We start from the raw sequence: 13,633 nt of genomic DNA on the forward strand, positions 1-13,633 counted from the left end.
CCTACTACATACTCTGGCAGTTTTCAGGTCTGTAAGCAGATTGGTGTACACTATGAAACAGGGGGCTGGTGTGCATCATAAAGGTAGGATGGCTAAGGTTGGCCATCCAGCCTGTGCCCACTTGGGCTTCTGGAAGTGTGCTCCGAGATGTGTTGAATGTAACAAAGCCTGCTGAATACTTACCTCCTTTTCAACCTGAGGGCCATTTTATTCTTTTATTAAAAAATCATTTTGGTTACTATGGTGACCAGAGTCATTGAACTGCATCTTGAGACATGAGCAACACATCAAGGGGGAGGAAGACATATTTCAAGATTTAGGATTCTAACACAGAGGTTATTTCACCTGAGAGATTTTGTAACTCAAATTGATCCAGATATCCCATCAATGGCAGCTGGTCATCCATACAAAGCAGGCAATAGTAGAAAATAAATAAAAAAAAAACAGTTAAAATGATTACAACTGCTGTTATAGCTATAATTATGCCTGACAGGTTAGGACTGATGGCCCATGTAATTTTCGTGGAAAAAGTGGCACAACCTGCACAGCCACCATGACTGCCAGAATTTAGATTGAGAGAAAACACTGGAGACTGGAGAGATATTAAGTGAAGGGGAGTTTGATGTGTAAAGATTTGTAAATGGGGTTAGGATGCAGAGGCCATTCACGGAGATGTAAATCTATCCTGAGACACTGGCTTCTTCTCTGATGTGCCGCCCCAGTCAGGCCCCCCACCCTGCATGTGCATGCACACGTCCTGCAGGCACATCTGGCTTCCAATAATTATAGAGATGTTGCTTCGGAGCTCTTTATAGTTACAGGAATCAGCCCAAGAGGCCTGTGATCAGTGCTCCGCATGAGCAAGAGTCAGTCGCTAAATAAAATGTAGCTGTCAAATAAGACAAGAAACCCCACATGCAAGTCAAGCACTGTAACTGAAAAATGAGCGCCATACAGTATAGACAATTAAAAACAAACATGTTATTCTGTTATAGACAGTGTAATCTATGGCAGAGTCTAAGGCCTAATAAATTGGCCATAACAGTCGTATTGTATTTTAATGGTCATCACTTGATCCTAAAGGCTGGTCTGGTACAATCTAATAGATTACAGTCAGCATGGCTGAGGTTTACAAATTAAACAAAAAACCGCTACAAATGGCACCTTTGTTGACCTACGCAAATCCCCCCGCCATACAGGGCTCTGTATACTGGAGACTAACTGTGAAATGCACAGCATGTGTCTAGCAGTCTTTAGGAATCATCTCAACTCGTTCACTCACAGACAATATATCATTCAAAAGTGGGCTTAGCTGGAGAAAGAGGGGACTCTGTTAATCAGAATCCCATTGAAGGAGTCTGACAGTTTGGTTTACACTAGCAAAGGTGACAAGGACCTTCTGAAAATGAAAAAATAAAGCAGCAGCATATATAGTCGGACACATTTCCCCTGCTCTTCCCTCCTCAAAAAAAAAAAATAAAAAATAAACATAAGTCATATTTTAAGAGCATTCTATAAGCTGGAGGACGAGGGTCCAGTCTTAATGACGCATGCATGAGGGGCTGAGGCAACCAGATGAGCCCGGGCAGTGAGCAGGAACTTTGTGGGTGATGTGCTTTGGTTGATGGTCAGTAATGTACATTAACTGTGCTCTGCCCTCACAGTGCCCACATGAAAGTACTTGTTCAAGGCATGCAAGCTGTCAGCATTAACTGCTTGTGCTGAATGACCAGTGGCAGTATGGTTGTCTGTTTATGTAGTTATAAGTATGAGAACCTGCAATTTGATATTGGCTTTCTGACCAACCCAAATGCGACAATCTCCGTTTCTGAATCTGTCGATCTTTTTGCTGCCTATTTTAGTGAACACCTTACTTAGAATGAACTGAACAGCGTAGAGTGCTTCACTGCCACAGAGACAGCTTAAATGACTCATTCAAGGTCAGGTGATGGGACAAATGGTGAGATTCACCCTTTACTTGTCAGTAGGCCACCCAAAATCATTTACTATGTGAACAAGACGTTTAGGTAGATTAGTGTACAGTGAGTGTAGGGATATCCACTACATGTTATTAGAGCTAACAGGTAGTCTGTAAATGGCAGTGTCAGAGGGCATTCCAAGATGGTTAACGGGCACCCTGTGTGAAGTGTCATATCACTTGCAAGTTAGAGGATGAGAGTAGTAAGCAGGTAGCCTGAGAAATATACAGATCTGTCATCCTAACGACCAGGGGCCTCCTTAATAAAACGTTGCATGGATTCAAGTGTGAAAATGTGCACAGTCCAAAAAAAAAACAGGAAAATAAAAAACAGATTTATAAAACCTGGCGTATGCAACTTTCCACACAATGTATAAACCACAATGTTGTCCTTGTGTCTGCGTGGGTTTCCTATGGGTGCTCTGTTTACTCCCAAAGTCCAAAGACATGCAGATTAGGTGAATTTCTGATCCTAAGTTGACTCTGATGTGTCGTTGGTGTGTGTGTTCACCCTGTGATGGGCTGGTACCCTATGCTAGCTGGGACAGGCTCCAGCACCCCCGCGATCCTGTTCAGGACTAAATGGTTTAGAAAATGACTGATTGACAATCACCTTGTAAACGTGTATATGTGAGCGCGCCTAAAATTCCGCACTGAAACATCCATACAGTATATAGAGCATGCTAGTCAACCACATACATATGCAATCATGGCCCTGCAGATGCTATTCACTAATACAGCAGCATCCCACCTAATGCATTGAGACCCCTCTACCTTCATTCAAGAGTTTCTGGCTGCGTGCCACAGCTCAAAGAACAAGATCATGTGCAGCATTATAGCTCCTCTCCTCTGTATTCTAGGGGTTGGGGAAAGGCGTATGGTGCCAGTGTCTGAGCAGGTAGTCACAACTACCGGTGCATGTAATGCAATGACTGCTGTTACAATGAATAGTATGGCCTGAATGAAAAGTAAAGGGATCAGATAATTACCTTACCAACAACCCAGCCACCATGTACAACACCATAACATCTGCCAAAGCCACTTTGTTTCAAAGTACATGAATCACAGGTTGGCCCAAGTCACTGAACCACAACATTTACCAGTGTCATCTTGGCATCACAGATGACTTGTGCCTTAATGAAATGTTACTGAACATTTTCTTGGGCAGTCTAGTGATAGTACACCCCATAGCCAGGCAGCTTGTATGAGATCTGTGGGCGTAGTGACCAATTAGCAGTAAAACGTCCATCAACCCTGAAGATTGCTGAGAGTTGTGTTGACGGTGTCCCCAGGGCGAGGTGTTTCATCTCGCAGGACACCCTGGATATCATCGAGATGAGTTGCAGTGCACAGGTTTGATGGCCACTGTAGCTTGTAGCGGGAACTGAGAAGGATGGCTATGAGGGCTCTGAGGGCAGATAAGAAGGGGTTTTGTTAGAGGAATCTGTGAGAGAGTGACACACCATCCATGGTCTAGTGACCCATGTCCTACTTACTGAGGAATCCTCAGAGAGTCACAGTCAGGGCAGCTTATGGAACAGTTCTTATGGATGACACTGTAGTTGTAACCCACTGGGCTGGCTGCGTTGAGCAGCAATTTAGAGCTGATCCTCCTGCTAGGATGTTGGATATCTCTGGGTACACAGTTCTTGAGGCTGACCCTCCAATTGGTTGTGAACTACCCAGTCTCACTGAGATTGTACAAGTGGTGAACCAGCTGAGGGTAAGGAAAGCTGCAGGGATCTCTGACATCTGGGATGAACTGAAGGGGTTGGTGGTAAGGCTGTCCTCCTGGCAATGCAAACAATCTTTGCTTCCATTTGGGAGAGGGGCATCATCTCAACTGACAGGAAAACCAGACTTATCATCCCTATCTGGAAAGGGAAGACAGATTGAATAGACTGTGGCAACTACCAGGGATAACATTGCACTTGGTGCTGGGTAAGGTCCTTTGCTAGGATCATCCTCAATAGGATCCTTGATCACTTACTCACCTAAAAGTGACCAGAGCAGTCTGGTTTTACACCTAAGAAGTCTACCATCGACAGCATCTTGGCACTAAGGGTTCTCATGGAGCGCAAACGCAAATATCAGCAGTGTTTGTCAATTTTTGTAATGCTTTTGACTCAGTTGATCAAGCTGCCCTGTGGGACATCTTGAGACTTCACGTTGTTAGATATCATGTGCTGTGTGCTTTGCAGCGTGGACGCAGAACATCTCCATTTTTCCAAATTGATTCTGGGGTTTGTCAGGGGTGTGCTCTTGCTCCTACTCTGTTCAATACTTGCATGGACTGGGTGTTGGGCAGGGTTGTGGTGTCCAGTGGCTGTGGGGTATCTGTTGGTGAAAAGGGATTCAATGATCTTGGCATTGCTGACGATGCTGTGATCTTTGCGGAGTCAATGGAGGCTCTGATTGGTGCTCTTGAGAGACTGAGTAAGGAGTCTGAGTGTCTGGATTTGCAAGTATCCTGAATAAAAACCAAGATCCAGGCATTTAATGACCTCCTGGACAGTGTGTCTGTCTGTAGAGAGAATGTCAACAGCGCTGAGAGGTTTACTTACTTCAGAAGTGACGTCATGTCTCTGGTTACTCTTCCTAAGAAGTTAGCAGATGGATTGGGAGAGCATGGGGCTGCTGGGAAGAGGTGTGTGGCGCTACCAATATCTCTGCAAATGGATGAAGGTTCAAGTCTTTACAGACATATTGCTTCCTGTTTTGCTATATGGTTGCAGGGCATGAACACTATTCAGAGAACAGTTACTGTGTCTGTTTGAAGAATCCTTAGGTACCACTGGTTTGACTTTGTATCAAATAAGTGGTTGCTCATGGAGTCCTGAATAAGGAACATTACCTACATTGTGAGGGAGTGCCAGTTATGGCACTAGAGCCATATGGTGGGATTCATTGTTGAGGACTCCAGTAGCGGGAACAGGTCAAGAGGACGACCATGGAACACCTAGATGCTTCAGAAAGATAGTCTTTTCTGCAGGGTGGGACTGGACCACATGTCTGCCTGGGAGTTCGCCAACCAGGATCCCAAGTTATTTTGTTGTGTGGTGGGTGCAGCAACACGTCGTACTAGTGCATGCTCCAAAACCTGACCTGACAAGTGTATAAGGTTCCCCACATTGATTGCCTACTGCTAGATACTGTATCTTCATCTGCCTTTGACACAATCATCAGATCCTCCTTGCTAACCTCACTGACCTTTACATTACTGGAACTGCCCTCGGGGGATTTGAGTTCTACCTCTTGGGCAGATCCTACCATGTGTCCTGGAGAAAAAGATGTCCAGGGGATACCAGGTAAGGATGGTGGTGCCCCAAGGATCTGCGCTGGGCCCTCTTCTCTTTTCTCTATACACATTCTCATTAGGTTCAATCATTATTTCCCTTTTTTTTTTTATTAGTGCTATGCCAATGATATGCAGCTATACCCACATGGTATCAGCTGGAATCTCTGCATGTCTCACTGATATTGTAACCTAGATGAAGGAAAACCATTTCCAGCTCAACCTGACAAAGATGGACCTTCTTGTTATCCCACCATGCCCACATATTTAACGCCCCATCTCTGTTCAGTGTTTTATGGAAGGAGGAAGGGGAAACATAGCAGTAATGAAATCGAACCAATGGGCAATATTGAGACCAGTAGTCACATCTTGGGCCCCCCACATGAGTTTGAATTTTCTCCTGTGTCTGTGTGGATTTCGTCAGACAGTCCAAACACATGCAAGTTACGTGAACTGGCAGCCCTAAGCTGGCTCTGTTGTAGGAGATGTTTATAAGTATGTTCACCCTGCAATGGACAGGCACCCTATTCAGAGGATTGTTCCTACCTCGTGCCCAGTGCTTGTTGGTTCATCTCCAGCCCTGCTCAGAATTAAGTGGGCTTACAAAATGGCATGGTATAACAGCCAGTCTAGAACAGAAGGATTGGGGCATACACCATAATGTTCTAACGTTGCATCCGTCTAGCATGGTTATGCCAACTGCGTCCTGGCACGGTAAGCGGGCATCCTGCATTGATTGCGCCATCCGTACCTGTTAGTCGAGTAATTGCTATTCAGGCGTCAGGTTGGTAACGGCCACGGACAGCCATTCATACGCGAAAGCCCCGCTTTTCTCCGTATTGGCACTGGGCTGACTGGCAGTGCGCCGCTGATCGTGAGAAGCTTCCTGCCAAAAACGGGCGGAGTCAGGAGCGCGAAAGCCGCGTCTTCTCCTCCCTCCTTCGGCCGGTCGTGGGAGCCTACTGAGAGTGTATGTGAGAGAAAAAGCAGCGAGTCCCCGAGAGCCAGCAGGGAGAGCAGCGCCGCCGAGGCCGGACACCAAGTCCTCGCCAGGCAGGGGAGCAGCACCGCCGAGGCCGGACAATCAAGCGGCGCCGGGCGGGTTCTCACCGACGCCGAGGCCGGACACGCAGTTCCCGTCAAACCGGACGCCAAATCTCTGCCAGCCCACTGGACACCTGGACGTGCTGCGCCAAGCTTGGGAATAGAAATGGACGGGTTCGCCGGAAGCTTGGGTGAGTGAAACATCGAGCTTCTATTAATAGAAGCAACTCTAGCCCTGCACGCGGGGCAAGGTAGACAAATCGGGCCGCTGCGGGGTCGGAGGAACCGAGACGGGCCGTAACCGGGACTTGGGGGACAGCGTGGCGGGCCGCATTGGGGACATAATGCCTGAGGGAACCGAGGCGAGGCGACGCAGGCTGGAATAAAATCCTAAACGAAGAAAAGCCTGCTGTTGGGGGTGTTTATATGAGGCGGGCTGTAGTGACGCTGGGGGTCACGCTGCTGCTGTCCTGCAGGCCACGAAGCGCATAACGTGAGCGTGTGAGTGGCCAGCGGTGACCTTTGAACCCGTGGTGCGGAGACCGAGACCACTTGTGTTAAACGTAGACACCGGTGTGATCGGGCCGCTGGTATACATCGTGCCGCATTTCGTGTACCAGTGGGCAGCCCCACGAGCATAAACGCACTTGTCTGCCAGTGCCATCCCAGGCTCAGAAGCCGCTCGCGGTGCCCTCCACCAGTGAGCCCTTAGGGGATTGGCATGCAAGCACGATCCTTGTAGACATTTTTAGTGGCTGCGTGTTTTATAATAGAAGGACAGAATTTCAAAGGCAGGAAATTGAACGGTTTGAAGCCTCTAACGTGTGAGAGGTGCTACACAAGGTAGGCAGTACAATCTGGTGGGCGAGAAGTTGGAGGATCAAATCCACAGATGGCACATTTACCGTGATATGCACCCACAAGATATGCTTATATAACTTAAATAATGTGATATTATAAATATGTGGTGTATTTTATAACTCCACTGGAAAGGAATATATATGAGAGTATCACATACTAATGGTAGACCACCCTTCAGCCCATCAAACTGGGGGGCTCTTTCAAATTGTTTTTAAAAGCCATCATTTGATTTGCTTCAGCTCAATGAGTTGTTACGTTTGTTAAAGCACATCTCCTATATCAATACCTTATAGGATTTTGAAAATATGCATTTTATCCAAAATTTTCCATCTCAGTTTAACACAAAATTATCTCGAGATCTTCTTCAAGTGCTGCCAAGTTTTCTTTTTTTTTTTTTTGGGGTCTAATGGTAACCAGAATGTGTTCTGTCTCTTGCCAAATCACAGTGTCCCACGAGCTTTTCCCACCAGAGCTTTCATGTTTTGTCTTCATTTCATTACCCTTTTTTTTTTTTTTTAATTGTTTCTGTGTATTGTCCAGAGGATAAGAATATTGCAGCAACATAAACATGTTACTCCTTTACAGTCCTATCTACACTAGTACATTTCCATTGAAAAATACAAGCATTTGACTCCATTTTTTTTGCCTTTTTGTCCACACCACGACAGGGCTTTCAACCGATGAAAATAAGAAGTCAAAGAAAATCACATCTTTTATTGGCTAACTATAGTACAACCGATGAAAATGAATAGTTTTCAAAATTCTCTCAAGAGACGAAGATTTTTGAAACAGGCAAAAAAACAAAAAAAAATTCTAATAATGCAGACTGCGTCACACTCTGGTTGGTTTGTGCTTATTGCGTTGCTCTTCCCTAATTGGATTCTGTTCATTACTATGTCTCATTACCACCCATCGTGGAAGGAAAACATGCTCCAACATAGCTAGCACAAAAACATTGCTTTCAATGGCACCTGTTGTTTTTTTTGTGCCCGTACGCATCAAAATTGCATTTTGTGTGATTTTTAGAAATCATTGTCAAGTGACTACCCACAATGCACAACAGATTCACCGTTCGTATACATGCTCAAAGTGCATGAGCACCTTTGGCCCGATTGATGTTCCAGGTGGTCAGACTATACATGTATGATGCACACTGACTGTAGTCACGGCACAATAAATTTCAGGAAATTTAATGGTGACATCAGAAAATCAAGACAGCCGACTTAAATTTCAAACGTGACAGAAATTTACTACACGTAAAATGACGATCGATGAGGCTGAAATTCAGGCCGACCCAGAAAGTCACTGGGCAACTGTAAATCAGGCTTAAAATCTTGCCAGCACTGCACAGTGTATGCCCGGTTTAAGATGTCTATGCTACGTGCATGCCCGGTATACGTGAACAATTACGTGATACGCATTTTTGGTTGCTTTAGTATGTAATGAAAATAATTTTGTAAACAATGTGAAAATGCTAGTGTGGGTGAAGATTTCCTTTCTTTTTAAAAAAGTGTTTTTAAATGAAAATGTTTTAGTTCAACATTACTTATGTTGTCTTTACATGTAGTGTTTCTTTGACGTTCAGTTAGTTTGCATGAGCAGGGTAGGATTAGGTTTGGTACCCTGGTGCAGTGGCTACCACTAATGAACCAGGATTCATTTCAAGCCCAGTCACTGTCACTTTGGTGTTTCCATGTTACCGTCTTGTCCTTGTTGCCTTTCTGGGTATGCCGTTCTACACCCACTTCCCAGTGAAATTCTTTTTAGGTTATTTGGCAACTTTAAAAAAAATACTCCTTCCAAAAATAATATTTTTTTTTAATATGTTATGTTTATGTTAAAATATAATTTAATCTTTTCATGCAGAATGGAGAGAAAAAAGTTAATCATCTACTAGAAGTCAATACTTTTCAATGCAGTACAGTGGCAAGCTATGTGAAAAATGTCCATGGGGAAGGAAAAAATCTTGTTTTGCTTGTAGTGCTAAATCCACATGTCAGTTAATCCAGCCGTATGCTCAAAATGCGCGTGCTTTTTTGCTAAAATATTGCTAAATGTGTACTTCCTAAATTATCAGTGAACATTATAAACAGGAAGCCTAAAGCCTCATGGGAATTACTTTTTCAGTTGAAGGCCCACCTTTTCCCCCCTTATTTGTTAATCAAGAGTCCTATTCTAAAGTTTTCAAGATTCTTTATTTGTCACATGCATAGTTATCTAGGACAGCACGCAGTGAAATGCATCCTGATCCGCTTCTCAAAAACTGTGCAAAATTAGAAGAATAGCAGTTAGATTAACAAAAAGCCCTAGATTGAAAGATGACAATATAATAGAACATAAATAAATAAATAACATTAAGTGAAATAAAACAGAATTAAGTGTTAAGGTCCAATAGTGCAGTGATTATTGTGCAAAACCAAAGTTAGACAGGTGCATAGTTAAAGGACAGATCAGTTCCAAAAAACAAGGTTTTGCTGATAATTCTGAAAGTATGTATTTAGCAAAAATATAGTTTAGGATAAAAAGCGTGCGTTTTGTGCATATGACTGGATAGCTGACTTGTGGACTATGCAACATGAGTAACGTGAGATGTTTTTTTTTTAATTTTTTCCATGAATGTTTTTCACCTCGTTTGCCGTTGCACCTCATTGGCCACTATTGGCTTCTATTATATCGTAAACTTTTTTCAGTGCGTTCTGTATGAAGTTTTGAGATTAAAAATGATTCTTGGTGGGCAGCACGGCAGCGCAGCTACCTCGCAGTTAGGAGACCCGGGTTCGCTTCCTGCATGTTCTCCCCGTGTCTGCGTGGGTTTCCTCCCACAGTCCAGAGACATGCAGGTTAGGTGCATTGGCGATCCTAAATTGTCCCTAGTGTGTGCTTGGTGTGTGGGTGTGCCCGGGGTTTGTTTCCTGCCTTGCGCCCTGTGTTGGCTGGGATTGGCTCCAGCAGGATTCCTGTGATCCTGTTCTTGGGCTATAGCGGGTTGGATAATGGATGATTCTTGGTCATTACATACAAAAATATCATTTTTCGGTGCAGTATTCCTTAAAATTGGCACAGTTGCAGATGGTAAGCCTTGTAACTGAACGAAACCCACAGTGGGCTGGCACTCCTAGAGTTGTTTTGTTTTGAATCTCTTATTACTCAGATAAGCTTCAGCACCCTGTGATGGGTATGAAAAGAACAGAAAATGGACAGATGGTTTGACAGACATTTCAGAATATTATTATTATTATTTTTTTTTTAGTGTAGATGGTCTTGGTTGGGTTAGAACAGGGGTCCTCAATCACGGTCCTGGATTGCCGCAGTGGCTACAGGTTTTTGCTCCAACCCAACTGCTTAATGAGAAGCACTTACTGCTCAAGTAACACTTCTACTTCACTTTAGTTGTCTCGCTCTATGATTTTGAACCCTTATTGCTTATTTTAGTCTTAAATAGCCGTAGTCTCGGTTTTTAAATTGCTCCTAATTAGCAATAACATGCACATAACAAAAGAGGCCAACATTTCTTCATTTAGCTTGTTACCATTGACACCTCTGTGTGTATTTATCATGCACTATTGGGTTTAATGAAATAGACTGAAGAAATGGAATGAAGAGAAAAAAGTGAAGGACTGAGAATTACTCGTCCATTTTAGCCTTCAAATCATTTGGATGATATCTTTAGAAAGGGGAAGAAAATCTAGGATATGAGAATGACCTGACATAACAGAGTTAAAGCACCAACAAGCCATGAATTGCTTTCTAATTAAGCAACCGGGTTAGAACAAAAACCTGCAGCCACTGCGGCCCTCCAGGACTGGGATTGAGGACCCCTGGGATAGAAGGAAAAACGTTTCTGTTCCATCCAGTCCCATCTGGTAATGACTGCACAAAACGCCCCTCCGGCAGACTACAAGTCCCGTCACTTTAACTTCCCCATACTTTATTGTGCCTTCAGATAGTGGGTTTGGTATGAAGCAAATTATTATTCTTTTTTTAATGCCCGTTGTTACTCGTGTTACTGTTTAAATACTCATTTCTTCTTATTGTCTATTATGTACCACCAGATAAATTTGGTTATTGAATTAATTTGTGTAAGAAAAAACTGTAAAGCAAAAATCTGGGGAATAATTAACCAAACTTGCAACTGAAAAACTGACAGCTTGACCAATGAAAATGTTTTTTATGATTTTTCAGCAGTGTTCACATCTGATAGTAATGGCATTGTAATGTTTCACCATTTCAGCAACTACCTGCTTAACCTTTGTTTATATTCTGCTGTTTTATGGCTAAACGGACTACATTTGCGTCATTTTATAGCAGTAGTTTCTTTGTAGACAATGCACAATAATGGATAGTTTATCTTTGCGTTGCGCAAGACTTCCCTTTCATTATGCTTGCACACTTTGACCCATGTTTCGAGAACTACTACTTTGAGATAGTAAACACATTATGTTTAGTTATGGCTTTGCTACACAATGTGCTGGAAGGGAGTGTGGTCTTCCTGGGGATCTAGAACAAGCTCCTACACCATAGCTCACTGACAAAGCTTATGGAGCTTACTCCAGTTCTCAACTTGTTTCATATTATAAATTAAGTCACTGATTCTGGAGTTTTGTATTTTTTCACTTAGCACAATTGTTGCAGCAGAAGCAGCAAATTTGCCAGCGGTTTATTATTTTAGATGATAATGATCTGAACATTTATATTAGCGAGCTTCCATTTCTGAGTTTCTGTTGCAGAGAGTGCTTTATATCAGGTGAGACGTGAATGTGGCAGGCTGTAATCTAGTAGTTTTATAGAGCTGTCATATGTGCATTAGTAATATGCGTTAGTCTGTACAGTAAGCAAAAACACTTCTATTTTCAGCATCTTCATGCCAGTGCATTTTATAATTGCACTAAAGTATCGAGTAGCTGCTTTTATTCAAAGAGATCTGCAAATCTCAGATGTACCGCATGAGTGTAATCTTGAGTGAGAAGTAGGCAAGCATTAAACTATGGGCACTGCTTTATCACCTTTAGGGAAAATAAATGTGAGAGTTAAGAACAAATTATTAAGCCGTGTAATGACTACATCTTAATCTTGATTGTAATTGTGACTTGAACTTTATTTTATGATCTGCAGTGATGTAAGCACATGTTTTATGTTTGCCAAAAAGAACTGTAAAATAACTTGACTATAGAAAAGAAAGCCATTAATATACAGTATATCTATGATGAAGAAGTAGCCCATCTATCCATCCATCTTCTAACCCGCTGAATCCGAATAGGGTCACGGGGGTCTGCTGGAGCCAATCCCAGCCAACACAGGGCACAAGGCAGGAACCAATCCTGGGCAGGGTGCCAACCCACCGCAGGACACACACAAACACACCACACACAAGGCCAATTTAGAATCGCCAATCCACCTAACCAGCATGTCTTTGGACTGTGGGAGGAAACCGGAGCGCCCGGAGGAAACCCACGCAGACACGGGGAGAACATGCAAACTCCACGCAGGGAGGACCCGGGAAGCAAACCCAGGTCTCCTAACTGCGAGGCAGCAGCGCTACCACTGCGCCACCGTGCCACCCCCCCCCATCCATCCATCTATCCATTTTCCGACCCGCTGAATCCGAACACAGGGTCACGGGGGACTGCAGGAGCCAATCCCAGCAAACACAGGGCACAAGGCAGGAACCAATCCCGGGCAGGGTGCCAACCCACCGCAGAGAAATAGCCCTTTTCATGTTTTATTTTTAAGTAAGGTACATTCTTTTTGGAAAGGTGGCGTGATGGTGCAGTGGTCATAGCTGCTACAGTATAGCTATGTGGCCATGTATTCCGGTTTTTGGTCCAGAGAGGGCGAGTTTTCGTGTGCCCAGAAGTGGACTGACCTGTGTCCTCTTTTGAGTCCAGTCTGCAGGAATCGGTTCCGGCCATCTGCAGTCATGTAATTGGATTAAGTGAGCTAAGACTGTGGATGGAAGGACAGACATTTTGTGACTGTACAGCAGATTCCAAGGGAAATATGAAGACATGTTTGTTTTGTTTTTTTTCAAATTGAAAGAACACCTTTAAAAAAAAAAAAAGTGTTTTTAATTAGAACTACAAAGCATGCCTGCAGCTAGCAAAACTGAAAATAATTTAAGTGGTGTCTGATAATAAGTCGTCAGATTAAGACTTATGGAAAAGTGAAAGCATTTGATTCTTTGAAGTGCGTATGTGATCGAGCTATTGTGCAAGAACCTTGTGACGGGAGAGTGGACCTCGGTGGCTGGTTCTGCGTCCGGAGGAATGCTGCATGGTTTCACTGTGTTCAGGAGATGCTTATTAGCAGTGTTATGCAAAGTCAAGGGCGGCACAGTGGTAGTGCTGCTCCTGCCTCGCAGTAAGGAGACCCGGGTTCGCTTCTCGGGTCCGCCCTGCGTGGAGTTTGCATGTTCTCCCACGTGTCTGCGTGGGTTTCCTCCCACAGTCCAAAGGCAT

The 13,633-nt window shown here is 43.7% G+C and overlaps 1 protein-coding gene across 1 annotated transcript in view; it reads left to right on the forward strand.

Annotated features, from left to right (window-relative positions):
- Positions 1 to 6,043: 6,043 nt before the first annotated feature.
- LOC120516597 (echinoderm microtubule-associated protein-like 4) overlaps positions 6,044 to 13,633 on the forward strand; it is a 50,281-nt gene continuing 42,691 nt past the window's right edge. The window contains exon 1 of the mRNA XM_039738381.1: positions 6,044 to 6,508. Within this exon, the coding sequence (XP_039594315.1) occupies positions 6,484 to 6,508 (25 nt within the window). The 5' untranslated portion in view covers positions 6,044 to 6,483. The remainder of the gene's footprint in view (positions 6,509 to 13,633) is intronic.

Source organism: Polypterus senegalus, chromosome 16, assembly GCF_016835505.1.
Source record: "Polypterus senegalus isolate Bchr_013 chromosome 16, ASM1683550v1, whole genome shotgun sequence".
NCBI classification, from domain to species: domain Eukaryota; kingdom Metazoa; phylum Chordata; class Cladistia; order Polypteriformes; family Polypteridae; genus Polypterus; species Polypterus senegalus.